The sequence below is a fragment of the Aotus nancymaae genome, unplaced genomic scaffold (genome assembly GCF_030222135.1).
Source record: "Aotus nancymaae isolate 86718 unplaced genomic scaffold, 86718_ANA_hifiasm-v0.15.2.pri h1tg000063l, whole genome shotgun sequence".
Classification (NCBI taxonomy): domain Eukaryota; kingdom Metazoa; phylum Chordata; class Mammalia; order Primates; family Aotidae; genus Aotus; species Aotus nancymaae.
Window position 1 is genome coordinate 1,650,438 of NW_026988477.1, and position 20,710 is coordinate 1,671,147.

General features: G+C 55.8%; 2 protein-coding genes across 14 annotated transcripts in view; one reads left to right on the top strand and one right to left on the bottom strand.

Moving 5' to 3' along the window:
* Window positions 1-1,167: 1,167 nt before the first annotated feature.
* LOC105712172 (uncharacterized protein C9orf163) lies at window positions 1,168-2,578 on the bottom strand. The gene is given in 7 exon segments (XM_021671397.2): window positions 1,168-1,297; window positions 1,299-1,462; window positions 1,465-1,571; window positions 1,574-1,647; window positions 1,649-1,685; window positions 1,688-1,844; window positions 2,105-2,578. Coding segments are annotated over 7 exon segments (1,107 nt in total). The 3' UTR covers window positions 1,168-1,203.
* Window positions 2,579-3,143: 565 nt separating this feature from the next.
* SEC16A (SEC16 homolog A, endoplasmic reticulum export factor) overlaps window positions 3,144-20,710 on the top strand; it is a 40,526-nt gene continuing 22,959 nt past the window's right edge. For all 13 annotated transcript variants that reach the window (XM_064366075.1, XM_064366080.1, XM_064366078.1 and 10 more), the window contains exons 1-7: window positions 3,144-3,231; window positions 8,096-11,707; window positions 13,612-13,748; window positions 17,341-17,438; window positions 18,750-18,876; window positions 19,374-19,572; window positions 19,698-19,872. In XM_064366075.1, coding sequence (XP_064222145.1) covers window positions 8,165-11,707; window positions 13,612-13,748; window positions 17,341-17,438; window positions 18,750-18,876; window positions 19,374-19,572; window positions 19,698-19,872 — 4,279 coding nt within the window. In that variant the 5' untranslated portion in view covers window positions 3,144-3,231; window positions 8,096-8,164. The remainder of the gene's footprint in view (window positions 3,232-8,095; window positions 11,708-13,611; window positions 13,749-17,340; window positions 17,439-18,749; window positions 18,877-19,373; window positions 19,573-19,697; window positions 19,873-20,710) is intronic.

Genomic DNA, 20,710 nt, shown 5'->3' on the forward strand with positions numbered 1-20,710 from the left:
TTCACCGAGACCACTGCTCCCCCAGGGGCTCCCCAGAGGACCGCCGCTTGTCAGCAAAGCACCAGGTCCACTCGGCAGCCTCCGGCATGTCGGGGCCCTGTAGTAGGGGGGCTCTACACGCGGGTTAGGGAGGCTGAGTGCCCGCCTGGAGACCAGCACGGTCCAGCAGAAATACAACAGCCGCCACATACCCAGTGTCATATTTCCTAACAGCTATGTCAAAACAAGAGAGACAGGGGAAATAAATTTTAATAGTATTTTATTTAATACATCCAAGATAGTCATTTTAATGTGCAATAAAAAATGATCGATTAGATGTTTGTACCCTTCACAAGCCAGCACATAGCTTACACTTAGAGCGCAGCTCAGGCTCACAGCACGCACCAGCAGCCGCCGTGCCGGACAGCACAGCTAACGGGAGGAGCTGACAGAGGCCCCAAGGACACGCTGTGACCGAGGCGGTGAAGACGCAAGGGCAGAGGGTTTCCTGGCACAGCCTGGACGCACACGAGCCTGTCCGGTGTGCTCTGCGTAATGCGGTACAGCAGTGGCCACGGAGTTTTGCACCAGGTGCTGACTCTGGCCCACCTAGGGGGGCTTCAGGGAGGTGGTGACTTTTGTGTCCAGCCTCCAAGTGTGAGCAGAGGCGGAGATTGGGAGAATGGAGAAACCAGTGGCTGCTGCAGCCAAAGGCAATGAGGCTCCGCCAGGAACGGCGACGGCCACCACGGACGGGACACCTCCCAGCACTGGCAGGAGGCCCCTGCGGCTCACAGCCATTCACCTGAGGTCGCCATCCACCCCCACCAGGCCTGATGTCCTGGCACACGCATCAGCAGCACCCATCTCAGCCCCGAAGTGTTTAGCTGCTTACGTTGCTCGCGTCTCAGGGACAGGCCAGGCCTTCAGCGGAACAGTCTATAGCCCAGAGGTTGGATGGGCTCAGGTCTAGGGTGCAGGAACCCTCTACTCCACACCAGGCCACAGACTGCCGAGAGCTGTGTCCATGCACTCCTAGGATTAGGGAGAGGAGGGGAAGAAAGACCGCCAACCCCTTGCAGATGATATGGTGCTCCACACCCCTAGGAGCCACCATAAGCTGCTTTCTAACATCCCTGCCCTGGGGCTCCTGCCCTGGGGTCCAGAGACCTTCCATTTTATGCTTAGGGCAGGGTTGGTTTCTGCAGCTATGGCCTCTGCAGGTTAGAGCCCACCTGGGTGGGACCACAGGGTTCCGGAGGAACCTAGAGGGTCGAGTCCTGGGCTCCTGGCTCTTGGGTTCTTTGAACTCAACTTGCACCCACCTCTGCGTTCCCCTCTTTGGGAAGGGCTAATAATGACACCTCCCTAAGCGGAGGCTGCAGAGCACCTGGACCACTGGAAAGATGGGGGCAGCGGGGCTGGTGTCACTGCCGCCTCTCCCAGCAGGACTGGGGCTGCGCCCTACCACGTGTTCCCTAACTCCGTGTTCAAACAGGTCAGGAATCTGACTCCTGAAAGGCAAATGTTGGCTGAGCAGAGTGGCCCTGGTGCCACGTCAGCCGGGCCGAACCTCTCCCGGCATCGCCTGGGCTCTGCTGGCGTGGCACAGGTACCACCCTCCCCCTCGCCAGCCTCCCGCCCCGCTGGGGACCAGGGTGGCTCCCAAAGGGAGGACCTCAGCCGCAGCTGGGAGCTCAGCCTCGGCGATGCCCTCGGGCGGGCACTCCCACCACGGCGCCTGCCCTCTGGAAGGAGCTGCAGAGGAATGCCGCGGCTCTTCCCTGCCCTTGCAAGGTAGGGGTGCAGGTGAGTGGGCCGTACACGGATGGCCGCTTCCTGACCCGCCCAGCCTCCCTGGGCTCCTCCGGGAAGTGAGGGCACAGATGACAGCACCCAGCCGTTCCCTGCGATCTTCCGCGGGGGGCGGGGGCGTGGATGCTGCCTGGCCCGGCCGTCGCAGGCGCAGCAGCACCCACCCGCCTCGCCCCGCCGCTGGGTCGCTCCGGGCGCCCGAGCGCTCACTCACCACCAGGGTGCACTAGGCTAGGGCTGGGACCCCAGGACCCCGTGGGGCTGATGGCCGAAGAGACGAAGCCAGAAAACCGCGCCTCCCCGGCAGGACTGCGGGGCCGGGGCCGGGGTGAGCGTAGGAGGACCCGGCGCGGCACAGGCGCGGGGCCGAGCTCGGGGACGCGGAGCCCGCGCGTCCTTCTGGGCGGGTCGGCGAAGACCGGGCTCCGCGCAGTGGCCGGGCCGCCCTTCCCTGCTGGGGCCTCTGCGGAGCGAACGGCCCGCAGAGGATGCGTCGGGGAAACCCCAGGACGTTGGACAGGCACTGGCGGTCGCCGTCGACCAACTTCCGGCGCCGCTCGGGGCCCGCGGTCGCGCCGTAGCCAGGCAACCAGCGCGCAGGCGCAGTCGGCCCTCGGCGGCCCGCAGCGCCTACCGCCCTCGGCGCATGCGCCGCCGCCGCCGCCGCCGCCTCCCCTCTAGCCTCCCGGCCCAACGGAAGAATGTGAGGAGCGCGCCCGCGTGAGGGCCCCGCGCTTCTCAGTGAGGCAGGGTAGTCGTTCTCGGTGCGTGAGCCTGCTGGCATCGGTCCTGCAGACTGATTTCCCCCTTGTGGCCTTGACTGAAGAATCCCATCTCTTCTCACATCTTAAAACGAAAAAAGACTGGGAGAAAGAGCCAGCGTAACCAAGGCGACGTCCCGGGGCGGCCCCGGCGCGTCCGGCTGGGCAGGCGGCGAGGGGCGGGGCCAAGCGGTGAGGCGGCGGACGGACGCCCCGGGGGGCGGGACCAAGGGCCGGGAAGGACGGCCGAGGGGCGGGGCCAAAGGGGAGGGACTACAGGATACGGCGGGGAAAGACGGGCGGGGGACGGGGCCAAGGGGGCGGGACGAAAGAATGAGGCGGGGAAGAACGGACGCCGGCGAGGGCGGGGAGAAAGGGGCGGGACGGAGATGAGGCTTAGGGGGACGGACGCCGGCGAGGGCCGGGGCCGGGGCCGAGGTGGGCGGTGAAGGGCTGAATGAGAACGCGTCTGGGCCGCCGAGCCGAGGGGCGGGGCCGGGGCCGGGGGCGGGGCGCGCGCTGATGTCGCAAGACGGACACGTCGGCGGCGCGGCGGCCGCGGAGACCGGAGCCGGATGTGCCAAGATGGCTGCGGCGGTTGCCGTGTCTGCGCTCGTCATCAGCGCCGGGTGGGCTTTCGCCCGCGGCTCCTGAGGGGCCGGTCTCTGCCGCGCAGGTGAGGGGTCGAGCGCGGGACGAGGAAGGCGGAGGCCGGCCGGCGGAGCCAGGCAGCGGAGGCCGGGGCGCGGCAGAGGGGAGGCGGCGAGGCCCGGGTCCCGCCGGGGCCGGGCGAGGGGACAGACGCCGGGGTCCGCGGGCCGGAGCGGGAGGCCGGGCGCGGCGCGGGCCGCCGTGGGACTCGAGGGACTGACGTGGACCCGGCTGGGCTCCGGCGACGCCGGGACCCGCGGCGGGAGGCTTACCCCAGGCACCCCTCGTAAAACCCCAGCTTTTCAAATGAACGTGTCTTGTCCTCACCGGCTGGAAGGCTTCCTTAGCGATGCTGGTGAAGAGAGATTTACATTTGAACCAAGGAGCAGGGTTGTTTATTTGTAATTTCTTGATAGGGCGATCAGGGTGTTGCAGCAGAGGCCGAGGGTTAGAGGAGTGTGATCCGGCTCGCCCCTTTGTGATGGAAGTGTTACAGCAGAGCCTTCAGAAACATCAGAGCCATTTAAAGTCAGCTTTTGCTGCTTCACTTAAGAACACTTTTAAGTGGCTTGTAGGTTGGGTGTGGATTGTATATTAAGATTGCGTTTTACGTGTACGATGCTGATGTTAAGCAAAGAGGTATTTCCCATCTCCTATGTGGCAGACAGAACCGCAGACACTTCTTCCCAGAGTGATACTTTTGCAAGTTTCAGCACAAGGAAGCCTCCCTGTATTTTTCTCCGTCTCCTTTCTTAGGGTTCCGGTGCCGGTATCTGGCAGAAAAGAGGCAAAGTAGCGTTTCTTTCTTGTTCCCTGTTCCTCGTTTACTCTTAATAGTGGTTACTACAGCGAGTCTCAAAATTGTACTGGAAGTTTTCTTTGAGGCAGTGGGTACATTTTTTTTTCTTTTTTCTTTTTTTCTGCCAAACCTAGCGAGAGGCCATGGTAGTGGGTAAATGTCAATATGATTTCTTCTTCTGTAAATATCTTTCATGAATACTGAGGTGTCCTTTTGGGTCTTGGTCATTTTCAGCAGTGCTAGGCTGCTGGCTGCCTCTGCCACTGGCTGCCTCTGCCACTGGCTTTGTCTTCAACACCTAACTGTATGTGGTTGCGATTCTAACTTAGAAGAGTTGGAGTTTTATCATGTCTTTGTGTTAAGCATCCCATGGTCTGACAGGGAGTCACTAGCTGCCACCGTGAGGGAGACTCTGGGCAGCAGGTAAGCTCAGAGGCTTCCTGGAACACCCTTGTTTTTCTCACCTAAAATGTGAGGCCAGTGGCAGCGAGAGAAGGGTGTGCGCATGTTGACCTCAGTTCTGTAGCCAGAACTCTACTGAAAAGAGTTTTGCTTAGGTATGCACATGGTTACAAGGCAATTTAACTGACTAGCTAGGTTTATGAATACTGCGTCTTCAAGATCAGGTGGCCTCTTTGAAACAGTGAAAGAGTTAGATGACTTGAGTAAGATCCCTGTGGCGGTGACATAGGTGATAGGCAGCAGCATTGCTTTCTCCTGGTGAGTCGAGAAAAAGATAAAAATCAGTTCAGGTCACAAGATTGTTCCAAATGAAATTGGTGAGTTGCTAAAAAGCTCTCATTTAGGGAGCATGAGGGTTAGAATGCTCCTTTGTAGGTAAGTGATAGTGTTTGCTATTTAAAAAGTTTTTAGTTGGGCTGGGCGCACTGTCTCACACCTGTAATCCCAGCATGTTGGGAGGGTGAGGTGGGTGGACCACAAGGTCAGGAGATGGAGACCATCCTGGGTGAAACCCTGTCTCTACTAAAATACAAAAAACTAGCCGAGCATGGTGGCACACACCTGTAGTCCCAGCTACCCAGGAGACTGAGGCAGGAGAATTGCTTGAACCCAGGAGGCAGAGGTTGCAGTGAGCCGAGATCATGCCACTGTACTCTGGCCTGGCAACAGAGCAAGACTCCATCTCAAAAAAAAAAAAAAAGTTCTCAGTCTAGGAGGAGAGCTGCAGAATAATTTTAAGAAAGTGTCTACAAGGAAAATATTTAAGTATAAACCAGTGAAATTTAGATTCTGATAAGATTCCCCTGTTAAACAGCAGTTGGGATTAGGACATCCCAGAATCTACCATGAGTAGAATCTCATTAGATTAAACCCACGGTTTTAGGAAAAAAATAATCACATTGATTCTCTCATTTGGTAATAAAAACACGTGGCAGAAAGAGACGTGGCTGCTTCGAGCCACTCACTTGAATGCCCAGTTTTGCTATCACAGCAGCAGCCGAGGAATAAAACTCGAGGCCCGTGCTCTGTGTTTAGAGCAAACAAACAAAAGCTGTCGAGGACGGAAAGGATCTTCCCGGGGTAAGGCCATGTCTTGAGAGATACGCAGGACCCGTGTTCTGGCAGTGGAGCTTCAGGAGGGCTTGGAAGTTGGGATTCTGGCTGTGGCTGCAGGTTGCTGTGTCTGCTGTGGCCTGCAGCTGGTTGGACCAAGTGGAACAGAATGCCGGTCCACAGACAGGAGGGAGACGCTCTCCCTGTTCTCCTTTCAGTCCGCATAAAATAGAGCTGTGAACATTCTTTGTTTCAAACGAGAGCCTAGAATTCAGTGAAGCCTATGCCGCCGCTCCTGATAGTAGAGTGCCGTTAGCGTCAAGTGGGTTTCCAGGTGCCTGTCAGTGGGAAACGGTCCCCTGTTGGCATCGGAGAGAGCACGTGCAAGCATTAGCAGCGCTGGTGCAGTAGGTCGATGGGACCAGTTCTTAGGTTGGGCAGCACAGGAGCTGTAATTTGTAAATACTTTACTTAACTACATTGATCAATGTTTTCATCTTCTTTTTTTTTTTTTTTTTTTTGAGACTGTTTCACTCTGTCTCCCAGGCTAGAGTGTCATGGCTTGAACAAGGCTCACTGCTGCATCCTCAACCTCCCTGGCTCAAGCAATCCTCCCACTACAGCCTCCCAAGTAGTTGGAACTACAGGCATGCATCACCATGCTTGGCTTTTTTTTTTTTTTTTCAGCGATGGGGTCTCGCTGTGTTGCCCAGGCTGGTCTCAAACTCCTGAACTCAAGTGATCCTCCTGGATCCCAAAGTGCTGGGACTACGGGTGTGAGCCACTGCACCTGGCCAGTGTTGTCTTCTTTTATCTGAATATCAGAAAGATTTCCAAGGACAAAAACAATATACGTCTGTAGAAATGTGTGCATGAAACCCCAGAGTCCTCCCAAGGGTTCTGTCCTTGGGTTTAATTTTTCCTTTGATTGGCTAAACTTACCCGTTTGTTCATGAGGGTGGTGCTGAGAAGAAGAAAGACTGATAGAAAGAAAAGAACTTTCCTAAAAATCCAGCACTTGAATTTTGCCTTAAGAGTCCATGTTAACTATTCAAGTTTGTATTTACTATATATTTTTTAAAAACAGCAACCAGAAAAACACTGATGAAGGTTTTCCCCTTTGCTGTGATAGGTTTGCTGGCAGTTCTGTCTGTCGTTGAAGACTTTGGAATCCAGTCTTGTCACTTGTGAAGCTGTGTTCAGCTTCCTCGGAGCTTTCATTCCAGACGTAGTTACAGCTCCAGTTCAAAGCGGGCACTGTCTTGCTGGTGGCACTTTCAGACCTTAAGCCAGTCACAAAACGTGAGACCTATGAAGTGGTGAGAGAAAAGGCATTTAGATGAACATATTTATTTTACAGTGCTTTTTAGAAACGTATTGTGTCACTTTTTATGTATTTGTTTTTATTTTTAAATAGAGACAGTCTTGCTCTGTTGCCCAGACTAGACTACAGTCATACAATCATAGCTCACTGCGGCCTCGACCTCATGGACACAAGTGATCTTCCCACCTTAACCCCCTGAGTTCCTGGGACTGCGGGTGTGTGCTACCATGTCTGCCTAATTTTCTTATTTTGTAGAGACAGGGTCTTGCTATGTTGCCCAGGCTGGTCTTGACCTCAAGCAGCCCTTCTACCTCGGCCTTCCAAAGTGCTGGGATTACAGGCATGAGCCACTGCACCCAGCCTATTTTGCAGCTTTTATAACTATTCTTAATGTTCTTTCATCAGAGAAAATGGAAGAATGGATTTTAAACTTTTGTATTCCTTTTGAAGTTTAAAATGAACATGTCCGGGATGTATGACATGCAGTTTTGCTTTCTTTTTTTTTTTGAGATAGGGTCTTACTGTGTTGCCCAGGCTGAAGTGCAGTGGTACTGTCATAGCTCGCTACAGCCTCGACCTCCCAGGATCAAGCAATCCTCCTGCCTCAGCCTCCTGAGTAGCTGGGACTGCAGGTGTGCACCACCACGCCTGGCTGAATTTTGTATTTTTTGTAGAAACGAGATCTCACTGTTGCTCAGGCTGGTCTCAAATTCCTGGGCTCAAGTGGTCCTCCCGCCCTGGCCTCTTAAAGTCTTAGGAGTGCAAGCATGAGCCACCACGTCTGGCCAGTTTTTCTTTCTTTCTTTCTTTTTTTTTCCTTCAGTTTTTCTTTCTTAATTGAAGAGTTGGCTCTTCCTGGATCTAGGAAATGTTGAAAATCTGTGGGTCTGGTAGCGTGTGACACCAGTGGTCAGGTTCCACACTGTCCCTGCTGGTGTGGCGTGGGTCTGTGGCAGTGATGGGCCTTCTGAGTAGAGGGTCCCAGAGGAGGGAGTGGCCGTCTAGGCATATTCTGCCAGCTCACGGCTCAGCCAGGGCTCTCGCTCTGTCCACTGCCCCCCAGAGCTCTCGGAGTGGCTCCTCAAGGACAGGTGCTCTCTGCTGGGGTGGGGGTGTCAGGAAGAGACAGTCCTTGGGATTTAAATGACGTGAAATCACATTCAGTGTTTCTCCTTCTCCTTAGTTTTCCTGGTTGCAGCTAGGACTTCAAATATATGGATTTTATGCTGACTTTCTCTTTTTCTTTTTCAGCTCCAGTTAAGGAAAAGCTGTACCCTGCTTCCTTCTGGAAGTGGCATCTACTTGTGCAAGAGAGTAGTCATGCAGCCGCCACCCCAGGCGGTCCCGTCTGGCGCCACTGGGCCACCTCCAGCCGGGAACCCTCGGAGCATGTTCTGGGCTGGCAGCCCTTACAGGAGGCGAGCGAATAATAACGCACCAGTGGCTCCGCTCGCTTGCCCGCTGCAGCCCGTGACGGATCCGTTTGCTTTTAGTAGACAGGCGCTCCAAAGCACACGGCCGTTCAGAAGCAGCCCGCCTGTGCTGCAGGGCCCGGCCGCCCCTGGGTTTTCTCAGCAGCCTGGTTTGCTTATGCCTCACACGCAAGCCAGGGATGGCTCTCAGGGGCCCTGCGAGCCCCTGCCGGGACCTCTGTCACAGCCCAGAGCAGATGCCACTCTGCTTTCTGGGGCATCAACATCTGCAGCACCTCATGGGCCTGAGCTGAACAGGAGTGCAGAGGGCGGTCCCAGGTCAGAGCCTGAAGTTCAGACCCCGCCACATCCGCCTCACTGCATTCCAGGAGTGGATCCTGAAACGGCTCATGGGGGCCATCCTCAGGGAAACACACCTGGGCTCGACGGACCCCTAAGCAGGCAAAACCCACATGACGGTGTGGTTACCCCAGCGGCGGCGTCTTCCCTGCCCCAGCCTCATCTGCAGATGCCGGGACAGTGGGGGCCAGTGCAGCCCTCAGGGCAACGTCGTTCACCCTGCCCTGAAGGACCCACTCAGAGCGGGATGCCTGGTGCTGCCGGCATTCCTCATTTCCCTACTCCGTCCATTCTGCATCAGGGCGCTGGTCACGAGCAACACAGCCCTCTAGTGGCTACCCCGGCAGCCTTGGCCATTGACGGAAGAGAGGAGGTGGGCCATTTGCAAAGTGGAAGCCACCTGGCAAGTAACTTTGACCCTGAAAATACATTTAGGCAAAATCCTAGAATTGTGAATAATTGGGCAAGCCCGGAGCTCAGGCAGAATCCAGGAGTGAAAAAGGAGCACCGGCCCGCCTCTGCTCTTGTGAACCCCCTTGCCCAGGGAGATGGCCCAGAAAACCACTCGCACCATCCACTGGGGGCTGGGGCCGGCCGCGCCCCGCTGGAAGCAGACTCGGGAGCTCTGGCGATGTTTTTCCAAGGGGGAGAGACAGAAAATGAGGAGAATCTCTCATCTGAAAAGGCAGGCTCATCTGGTCGAGCAGACTTTGACGATTTCTGCTCCAGCTCTGGACTGGGCCGTCCACTCCCACCTGCACACACCGGGGCAGGCGGCGTCTGCCAGGCCCTTCTCCCAGGCCCCAGCAGTGAGGCCGCTGGTGATGTGTGGGGTGATGCAGCGGGCACAGGGGTGCCAGACACCAGCGGCTCGCAGTATGAGAATGTTGAGAACTTAGAATTCATTCAGAATCAGGAAGTTCTGCCAAGTGAGCCCCTCAATTTGGACCCTTCCTCCCCGAGTGACCAGTTCAGATGCGGGCCCCTTCCTGGGCCAGTGGTGCCCAGGCATGGTGCTGTGTGCCATGCTGGAGCCCCCGATGCCACACTACACATAGTGAACCCTGACGGCGTGGCATCTGGCTATAGCAGCAGAAGCCACAGGAGGCTTTCGGGCTCAGCCAGGCCCCAGGAACTGGTCGGCACGTTCATTCAACAAGAAGTTGGAAAACCCGAGGATGAAGCTTCAGGTAGTTTTTTTAAGCAAATTGATTCCTCTCCCATAGGAGGCGAAACAGATGAGACCACTGTGAGCCAGAATTACCGTGGCAGTGTGTCCCAGCCTTCAACCCCAAGCCCCCCAAAACCTACAGGAATATTTCAGACAAGTGCAAATAGCTCTTTTGAACCAGTAAAATCCCACTTAGTTGGGGTAAAACCATTTGAGGCAGATCGCGCCAATGTGGTGGGTGAAGTAAGGGAGACCTGTGCCCAGCAGAAGCAGCGCAGACCAGCTGCCACCCTGCCTGATGCTTCCCCTGGCAACCTGGAGCAGCCACCAGACAACATGGAGACCCTCTGTGCACCCCAGGTCTGCCCTCTGCCTCTCAGCTCTGCCACAGAAGCCGGGCACATGGCTCCGCATGCAGGGGCGCCGCCGTTGGATACTGTGTATCCAGCCCCTGAGAAGAGACCTTCGGCCAGGGCCCAAGGGCCCGGGAAGTGCGAGAGCCCAGCGACAACTCTGTGGGCACAGAGTGAGCTGCCAGACTTCGGAGGCAACGTCCTCCTGGCCCCTGCAGCCCCGGCGCTTTATGTGCCTGCAAAACCTCAGCCACCTGAAGTTGTTCAGCCTCCAGAAGAGGCAGCGTCCGGGCAGCAGTCACAGAAGCCAAACTTGGCGGCCCCTTTGCACCCTTTGCAGAGCCGAGGTGGCATGGGTGCTTCCGAGAACCTTGAGAACCCTCCCAAAGTGGGAGAAGAGGAGGCCCTTCAGTCCCAGGCGAGTTCTGGTTATGCCAGTTTGCTATCCTCACCGCCCACTGAGTCTCTGCAGAATCCGCCTGTCTTGATTGCCCAGCCTGATCACAGCTACCATCTGGCTCAGCCCATTCACTTTTCTGTGTCCTTACCGACCCCTAATGAGAAGAGTCAGTCCTGGAGAGAGACTTTGGTGGGGGATGGACCTGCAGTCAGCAGCTGGGCTCTCAGCGGTGATTCTGGGGAGAACGCTTCTCTGTCTGGGATTCCAACCAGCTCTGTGCTTAGCTTGTCTCTGCCTAGCAGTGTTGCCCAGAGTAATTTTCTACAAGGTTCTGGTGCTTCTGAAATGGTTTCTAATCAGCCTGCCAATTTGCTGGTTCAACCACCATCCCAGCCAGTTCCAGAGAACTTGGTTTCAGAAAGTCAGAAGGATGCTAAGGCAGGAAGTGCCCTTCCCGGGTTTGCTCACAGCCCTGCGGGAAGCACGAGTGTGGTGGCAGTTCCACCTGCGAACGGCACCCTGGTGCCTGATGGTGATAAGGGAAACCATTCCGGTCATCAGGAAGACACTTACGGAGCCCCGGACTTTACCTTAGGCAGGACTTTGGAAAACCCCTTGAGCATGTACAGCCCGTCCCTTCCTGAAGGCCTCGCTTCTCAGCAAGCTGCTTCTGGTCATCCCAGACAATCCGGGCCCGGGGTGCCTAACCCTGACTGTTTTTATCAGCAGGTTATGAAAGATGCCCAGGGCCAGCCTGGCCTCGAAAAAGCCCAGCAGGAGTTGGTAACACCCCAGCAACAGGCTTCTTCCCCACAAGTGCCCAAAGCCATGTTTTCAGAGCTGTCAAATCCAGAAAGTCTGCCAGCACAAGGACAGTCCCAGAGCTCAGCCCAGCCACCAGCAAGTCTGGCTCCGGCCGACGTGGGTCAGCAGCTGCCTCCTCGGCCTCTTCAGTCCTCCAGTGTGTCGCTGGTGTCCGCAGCCTCCAGCCAGGCAGCCGTGCCGTCAGAGCAGCCGTGGCCACAGCCGGTGCCTGTGCTTGCTCCCGGCCCGCCGCCTCCAGACCTGGCTGCCTACTACTACTACCGGCCTCCGTACGACGCCTACCAGCCTCCGTACCCCTCGGTGTACCCGCCGGAGCCCAGCGCGGCCTCCCTCTATTACCAGGTACAGTTGAGTCTCATGCGGAACCCATTTCTCTCCTTGCTGTGACCAGTTGGGTTTCTTTCTCTCTCAGCCTGTTCCTTAGCGGTGTTTGTTCACTGGCTCCGAGGTCACCCACGGTCCCGCAGGCGTGAGAGCAGCATCCCGGCAACGCTTCCTGGGGACAGGGCTCCCGGGGACAGGGCTCCTGGGGACAGGGCTCCCGGGGACAGGGCTCCCGGGGACAGGGCTCCCGGGGACAGGGCTCCTGGGGACAGGGCTTCCGGGCCCCAGAGCTTGCTCTCCTGATCAGCGCAGGCCACCCTTAGCAGTTCACACCACGCGTTAGCATATTGAGTTGCTTATAATACCTGCTAGGTTTTGAAGCTTATGTGACGAAAAGAGCCCTCCATTTCCTGTCACCGCTGCTGGCTGTCTGCAGAGCGCTCTGTGCATACCCTGGGAAGCTGGGTGAGCCTCTGGAAGCTTTTGTGTGGTTCTGACATAAAAAAACAACACAGAAGCATTGGGCATAGCCAGAGTCCTTTAGATGCCGCCCAAAGTAAAAACATCGAGGGAAAACGGTTAGTTTTGGAGTAGGAGCTGCATGTGCCAGAGGAGCAAGGCTGCTCTCAGCACGTGGTGGCGTGGGCGTCGGCTGGGGGACCTGCCGTGCTCCTGAAGAAGATTCTTCTGTGCATCTTTTCACAGGGACACAAGCTCATGAGTGGCATTTAAGTTAGGTTCGGTGTAGTCCTGCAGTTGTTTGGAAAGTGTCTGTGTGCACACTTGTGATCGCTGTCTGCTTTTCTACCCTCTGACCCAGTTCAACACACAGCGGTTGGGTTCACTCATTGTCACCAGGTAGAAGGGTTGCGTGGTTGGAGAACCGTGGTCTTGCAGTATGTAAGGCCAGTCAGAACCAGACGTGGGCTGCACAGGAAGGCCTCGCAGTCAGAAGGCGGCCGTGGCTGGCTGGGTACCACCCCCGGGAACGGGGCTGGGCCTTCTCATGGCCTTGAGATCGTGGTTCCTGCGCACGTGACCAGGTGCACACCCGACCCCTCAGACCTGTGTAGGTTCTGGGAGAAGCCCAGGCACGTTTTATTTCCATACGAGGATGTTCAGCTCTGCTGGGGGCTCTGGGGTGGGGCGGGTGCAGAATGAGGGAAGCCGTGGTCTGGCTTCACGTCCTTTGTACGGAGCTCTGGCCGCGGGCGGACCTCCCTTCCCCTGCGTGCACGCCTGCTGTGCCTCTTGCTGTGCTGTCCAGCGGTGGCCGAGGATGAGTCTGCTTTGCTGTGATTTCACTTCACCTGCCAGACCGCGGCAGGGTTGAAGCTTTCAGCCCAGAATGATGACTTCCGGCGTGTACCTGGGGGGCCCTTCACATCCTCATGTGTCCACGTGGGCCCCCTTGGGGACAGATCTGTGGCCATGAATTGGTTGATGATGGGGCAGAAGCCTCCCGAGAATGAAGCATGGTCCGCTTTTGGAGGCTGCTCCTGGCTGTTACTCTGTTCACCGGGACCCCGGTTCTCTTACTTAACTGAGGTAGCGTCCGAAGCAGGATGCAGGGATTGTTCAAATCATGGCATCTCCTCACTGGAGCCGTCGGGAAGCAGAAACCTAACAGCCCCTTCCAGAAGTCGCCGCAGCCCGCTGCGGTTGCCTGCTGACACGCTGGTGCCCTGGGCCCATCCAGGGAGGGGTCTCCTGAACAGGGCCAGGGCTGTGGGTGTAAGGCCGGCCCCGCTGCCTGTGGGGTGGCTGCCCTTGGAGGTCTGTGCGGTTGTGCGTGAGGGAGGGGCCACACTCAGTCCGACCGCTGGAGGGCAGCCATCTGCGACGTTTCCAGCTCAGACTGCTGGTTGGACGAGTTCGCTCTTGACTGGTATCTAATGCGGCCCAAATGCTTCCTCCTACAGGATGTCTACGGCCTCTACGAGCCTCGATACAGGCCTTACGACAGCGCAGCGTCCGCCTACGCCGAGAACTACCGCTACCCCGAGCCCGAGCGGCCCAGCTCCCGAGCCAGCCACTCCTCAGAGCGGCCACCTCCCAGGTGCGGCCATCCTGCCCCAGCTGCCTCCCTGTCATACTCAGACCCATGTCTGTGTTACTGGCTATGGGGATAACTTAGTGACTTGACAAAGTCTGTGTTTGTGAAAAATCATACAAACTTACGTAACATATGTATACATTTTCTCAGTATGGAAAATTGTAGGATGGGTTTTTTTTTTTTTTTTTTTTTTTTTAGTAGAGACGGGGTTTCACCATGTTGACCAGGATGGTCTTGATCTCTTGACCTCGGTATCCACCCGCCTCGGCCTCCCAAAGTGCTGGGATTACAGGCGTGAGCCACCGCACCCAGCCCCTAGGATGGGTTTTTAAATAAAAATAAACACTGCCCAGGCGGTCATTAGCTGTGCTGGTTAGTTAGCATTTGGCCCCACCTCTGCGGGGCCACACCCTGCCACAGGGCCGCAAAAAAGCCACCTCTGACTTGTCCGTGAGTCCCTCTGGCCGAGCACATCTGTTGCTCCAGCCATTTGCTAGTGAGGTTTTCAGCCTCCCTAGAGACACGGCAGCTTTTCACCCGGCTCGGGAGGCATGGGAGGACTGGTCACACAGGTCTAACCCTTAGACCTCTCAGGCTGGCTCCAGGGCCTGAAAGCCTGTGTTTCCTTTTTTTTTCTTTTGAGACAGGTCTCCCTCTGCTGTCCAGGCTGGAGTGCAGTGGTGCCATCTTGGCTCACTGCAGCCTTGACCTCCTGAGCTCAAGTGATCTTCCCACTTCAGCCTCCTGAGGGACTGGGACTACAGACAGGCCAAATCAAACCCAGCTAATTTTCTTCGTTTTTTTTGTAGAGATGAGGGTCTCACCATGTTGCCCAGGCTGGCCTCGAACTCCTGGCCTCAAGGGACCCTCCTGCCCTGGCCTCCCAGAGTGCTGGGATTACAGGCATGAGCCCCCACACCCGGCAAGCCTGTGTTTCTCCTTGATGTTGCCTCCTCTGCTTGAAGGCTGGCAGGTGTCCCTGGCCTGCTTGTCCCCTGTACTAGCCAGCCACGCCTCTGTTTGCCATGACAGAAAAAAGGTTTGGAAAGACCTGTGGCACTGTGCCTTCAGCCATGAGTAAGCCTTCATGCCAGGTCAGAGTCCTCCGGGCCCTAGAGCAGAGGAGGCTGTTGTGGATTTTCGTTTCCGCAAGGGAGGTGCGCAGAGCCCTGAGCGGGGTGGGGTGTGGGCCCCGGCTGCCGCGCGTGGCTGTGCCCTCCAGGGCCTGAGCTGCAGTCGCTCCTTGTCAGATCTGAGAGTGACCGTCTCACACATAGAGGTTCCCTGCAGCGGGTACTGCTCCAGCTTGCTGATCGAGAAGAAGCTAGTCGTTGAGGAAGACTTTGTACTTGCACTTTTTTTTTGAAAGGTTCCTCATGCTTATTCTTAGAGGCTTTTAGGAGCGGATCTGAAGACTAAGGCTCTGTCTGTGACCCTCTCCCCACGCCACTGGCCCTGGTGTACTCGGCTCTGAGGGCGCGCACTGGGCCGTGTACAGCTGGATGTTCTAGGTGCCTTGTGAAGCTGGTGACACTGTGAGGCTTTGCCTTTCGGGAGGCTGTAGTTGTGAGAAAATTCCCAGTTGTGAGCTACTGTGCGTCACCCTGTCACCTGGGAAGCGGGGTTTGAAGTTAAGATCATATTCTGATTCAAAGCCTGCCAGGTCCAGGTGAGGGTGAGCAGGCAGGTGTTTACTAGAGCCCTGAGAGGCGAGAGCACAGAGGAGAGACAGCAGGGAGGGCTCTCACCCTTCCGTTCTCCTCCCGCTGGCCACCCTGCCCGGCTCACATAGAAACCGATTCTCAGAGGCCGTTGGTGGCTCATGATACGGAGAGGCCTGTCACCAGAGGCGGGGTCAGGTCACCACAAGAGTGGCTTTGTCACTGGAGCCGCAGGCTTCCTCTTCCTTCCTGGGTTTGGATCCTGTGGCTGCCTTCAGCCCCAGTTTGCGCAGGCTTGAGAATCCTCTCTGCTCCTTCCCGTGCCGTGGTTGGGGAGCGCGCATCTGACGTGTGTGTTCCGTCTCGGCACTTGTGTGTGGCATGGACTCACCTCTCTGGGCCCGGTGTGCTCAGATCCCCGCAGGCACTGCCTGTCTCGGCCTTGTTCGCTTTTGAGACTGTGTCGCTCCAGGTGAAGGACGGGTTGGAAAGGTCAGCTGAGGAGGCGGCGGCTCCTTGGTTTCGCCCCATGTCAGATAATTTCTCCAGAAGCTGCTGTGGTGCACGTGAATGTTGTGGAACCTAGAGCCACTCAGGCTGTCGGTTGGCAGGGCTCATAACTGTGGCTGAGCAGTTGGATGTGGGGGGCGATCTGGCTGGGCCTCGTGCTGCCCAGCGACAGCCCTGTCTATGCACAGCTGCTGCACTGGCCAAGCCGCCAAGCTCAGTGGGGTGTGTGCAGCTCCCACGATGCCTCCTGAAGGGGCGTGGGAAGAGTCACTCTTTAAAAACTAAATATCGTATGAAAATTATAAAATGCTCTTAAGTCTTTTCAAGGGTCTTTTTTAGGTCTCACTCTGTTAGCCAGGCTAGAGCGCAGTGAAGCCTTTGTAGCTCACTGCAGCCTCAAAACCTGCTGGCTCAAGCCATCCTCCTGCCTCAGCCTCCGAGTAGCTGGGACCACAGGTGTGTGCCACCATGCCTGGCTGTTTTTATTGTGTTATGGAGATGGGTCTCACTATGTTTACCAGGTTGGCCTTTCAGGAATCTCGAAAGCACCGGAAGGTCTGTTACTTGATCGTTGTACTAGATTGAGTCAGGATCATGGCTTGGTCTACAAAACCAGCCTTTCTGACACCACGTCAGCTCCAGGAGACCTGAGGGGAGGTGGGGCCATCAGAGTCCCACTCCAGGAGCACACACACAGGCTCCGACGGGGGTACCCAGCACTCATGCAGGAAGCACCAGCAGCCAGTGGTCTGTGGTGGAGGCTATGAAGCTGGCATTTTTGTTTGAATGGCTCAGTGAGGCTGGACACAGTGGGTCATGCCTGCAATCCCAGCACTTGAGGAGGCTGTGATGGGTGGATCACTTGAGCCCAGAAGTTCGAGACCAGCCTGGCAACATGGTGAAATGCCATCTCTGTGAAAAATATTAAAAAATTAGTTGGGTGTGGTAGCACGTGCCTGTAGTCCCTCGGAAGCTGAGGTGGGAGGATCACTTGAGCCCAGGAGGTGAAGGTTGTGTTGAGCTGACATCATGTCACTGTACTCCAGCCTATGCAACAGAGTGAGACCTGTCTCAAGAAAAAAAAATCTCAGTCCGTTTTGTGTTCTGCTGAGCATACTATCAAAAATCCTGGGGCCTGTTTTAGCATTGACTTATGTAGGCGACAGCAATGAGAACACAACAAGGGTCGGTTCTTTTTAGCTGAGTGGCTCCTGGTTATCGTACCAGGCTAAATTTCCACTAGCTGTGTGGTGGGAAGTGCCGCAGTCTCATCCTTGCTACTCTTTTGGATTTTCTAATTGGAATTTCTGTACAACCGAAGTGCTTTGATGAATGCCTGTTGCTTTGGGAATTATTTGTATTGGCTGATGTCACACTTTAAGAAATAGGAAATTTGTTTTTTAACAGGACTGTGTGTTTTTCAGGCAGGGGTATCATGAAGGGTACTATGGTTCCAAAAGCGGATGGAGCAGTCAGAGCGATTACTACGCAAGTTACTACTCCAGCCAGTGCAGTTACGGAGGTACGTTGAGGAACCCCAGGCGGCTGGCCCCGGCAGGTGCCTTGTGCGAAAGACACCAACGACGTGCAGCCCTGGCCAGGCAGCACCTGCTGGTGACTTCCAGGAAATGTCCCCTTTTATTAGTCTCTTCTTTATGAGCCAAAATACTGAAAATACTTGGTATTTGAAAATAATTATGTTGATATTTTTCATTATGGAATTATATCTTAATTACAGCTTGAATGCATTTTTGTCATGTTGGCAGATTTCTCTGGTTTTCTAGCAAAGCGTAACCATCAGCAGTTTGAGAGCTGCTGTGTCCACACGTGCCTCCGTCAACAGAAACGGATGAAAAGGAAGTGAAAGGAAAAACCATCTCCTCCGTCCCACCGGCCATGTTTCCCATGCTCCTGGACCGCAGGAGGCTGGCAGCTGCTGCCTGGGACGGTGTGGACGTGGGCTGGGCCCAACTGGCAGTGTCCTGGTGCTCCCTGGCGGTGTCCAGCTGCAGCCACGCTGCCCTGCACGCAGCATGTGCGGCACAGTGGCCATGTCCATGGAAAGAGCCTCCCCCTGTTACTCTTGCCCTGGCTGTGGCTTCTTGTGCTCTGGGCCCATGAAGCCCCTCGGCACATATCAAATATCCTCTTTGATGTTTGCACCTGTTTTAAATACAGATTTTAAAAAGAAAGACGTCTTTAGAAACGATGATAAAAGACCTTTTAAGAACTTTTTCTTAATACTTATTAAAAATACTTGCTGAAAATGATATATCCAGTTTGTTTATAGCCCTTTTAAAGTAACCTGATGATACTGAGATTATTTTTGAAAACCTTATGAGTCACATTAAGGAGAAGAAATGGTAGTAAAATTTACAGGCAGGGAATTACCTAGTAAACAGCAGTAACTGCGAAAGGGAACTGGCTGGGCACAGTGGCTCGTGCCTGTGATCCCAGCACTTCGGGAGGCTGAGGTGTGGGAGAAGTGCTTGAGCCCAGGAGTTCAAGACCAGCCTGGGCAGCATAATAAGACCCCATTTCTGTTTTTAAAAAAAAAAGACTTAGTAAGTCATTTAGCATATTTTCTGAAGATATATTTTCCTTTTAATCTAAAACACTCGTGTTAAGAGAAAAATCAGCCAGTTGCCATTAGGTAGCTGGGCCCTGCAGGTCCCATGGCTTCCTGGTATGAGGCTGCTTTCCAGGAGAGAAGTTAGGTTTCTCAGGGAATCCTTGAGCATTAAGTCCTGGGGTGGTGTCGCTGCTTCAGTGAAATCCGAGGCGCTGCTGCTTTTGCGTGTTACTGTATTGATCGTTAATTCCCGGCTCACAGATCCAGGTCACTGGGATCGTTACCACTACAGTGCTAGAGTCAGGGATCCCCGCACCTATGACCGGAGGTACTGGTGCGACGCGGAGTACGACGCGCACCGGAGAGAGCACTCTGCCTACGGAGACAGGTTGGTGGAGCGCCCCCGGCGGGAGGGGGCCGAGGAAGCCAGGACGTGCCGGTGCCGCTCTGCCCTCAGGTCTGGGTTGTAATAGAGAGCTGTGGTACTTCGGGGGAGCAGCTGCCTGGTGTTTTGGTCCCTGTCTGAAAGGAAGGAGGAACCAGAGCCTCCCAGGGTTCCCAGCTTGGTCTGGTAGAGGAGGACCGGCCTCAGCGTGAGGAAAGTTCAGCCCCTCGGGAGCACCGGGGAGTCCGGCTCACTCTTTCTCATCCTTTCTCATCATCCCTTCTTACCCATCGTGTCCTGCAGCCCAGAGAAGTGGCCACACTGGGGCCACATGCGTAGTACTTCTCCAAAGTTGCGCGTCAGAGGGGTCTGAGGGTGGGTGTGGTGTGCTGTGGCTCAGCCCCAGGGGTCTGCCTCTCGGCTCCTGGGCAGCTGTGCAGCACCTGAGGACAGGGCCTCCCGAACTTCATCCCCCTGCCTCTGTCCCCGGCTTCCTCTAGGCCTGAGAAGCGTGACAGCAACTGGAGATACGACCCTCGCTTCACGGGGAGTTTTGACGACGACCCTGATCCCCACAGAGACCCTTACGGGGAGGAGGTGGACCGGCACAGCGTCCACAGCGAGCAGTCGGCGCGGAGCCTGCACAGCACACACAGTCTGGCCAGCCACCGCAGCAGCCTCAGCTCCCACTCACGCCAGGTGCGTGGCGGCACCCACAGACACGCGGACAGCTGTGTTTAGAACCACCGTCCTGTTTGCAGTACACCTAAAGTTTTACTGCTTGCTTGGGGAGCTGATTCTGCCCGTTTGCTTTGTTTTCTAAGAGTCAGATTTACAGAAGCCACAACATGACCGCCAGTTCCTACGAGGCCCCACTTCTTCCAGGCTCCTTTCACGGTGATTTCGCCTACGGCCCCTACCGCAGCAATTTCAGCAGTGGCCCGGGCTTCCCAGAGTATGGCTATCCTGCAGACACCGCCTGGCCTGCTGTGGAGCAAGGTGTGTGCCCAGCAGGACGGAGGGATGCCGGGTCACCCCGCTGGGGCACCACCCAGCCAGGGATCCGAACACGGGAGTCAGGGCTGGGATTGGAATTGCGATGACCTGGCCTGGCTCCTCCCTGCGGAAGAAGGATGGCTCTGTCCCAGTCTGTCCGTCCCAGAGGCAGAGCATGTCAGGACGTGCTGACGCTGTCTCTTCTATTGCAGTTTGGCCTCATGCCTGAGAGCTGGCCTGGCTGCCCCCGCGTGTGTTTACAGTGTGACTCTGCAGACACTCACGCTCAGGCTCTGGGTGGCCCAGTCACATCCCCATCACTGACCCCTTCGCTCAGCAGTCTTGCAGGAGGGAGCTCCTTATTCCCCTTAGAGACTCCGTTCCTGCAGCTGTCCTGTGTGTCGCAGGCAGACTTCCCTTCTAGGATGCTCATGTGCCTTTTCTTGGAAAACTGCAGAAATATATGTAAAGTTACAGATTTTAACAGTGGATTGAATTCCTTTTTTTTTTTTTTTTTTTTTTGAGACAGAGTCTTGCTCTGTCGCCCAGGCTGGAGTGCAGTGGCACAATCTCGGCTTGCTGCAGCCTCCACCTCCCAGGTTCAAACGATTCTCCTGCCTTGGCCTCCCAAGTAGCTGGGATTAAAGGTGTGTGCCACCATGCCTGGCTAATTTTTGTATTTTTAGTAGAGACGGGGGTTTTGCCATGTTGGCCAGGCTGGTCTCGAACTCCTGACCTCAAGTGATCCGTCCGCCTCGGCCTCCCAAAATGCTTGGATTTCAGATGTGAGTCACTGCACCAGGCCTTATTTTCTTAAAGTATTGTTTCAGTTCACAACATT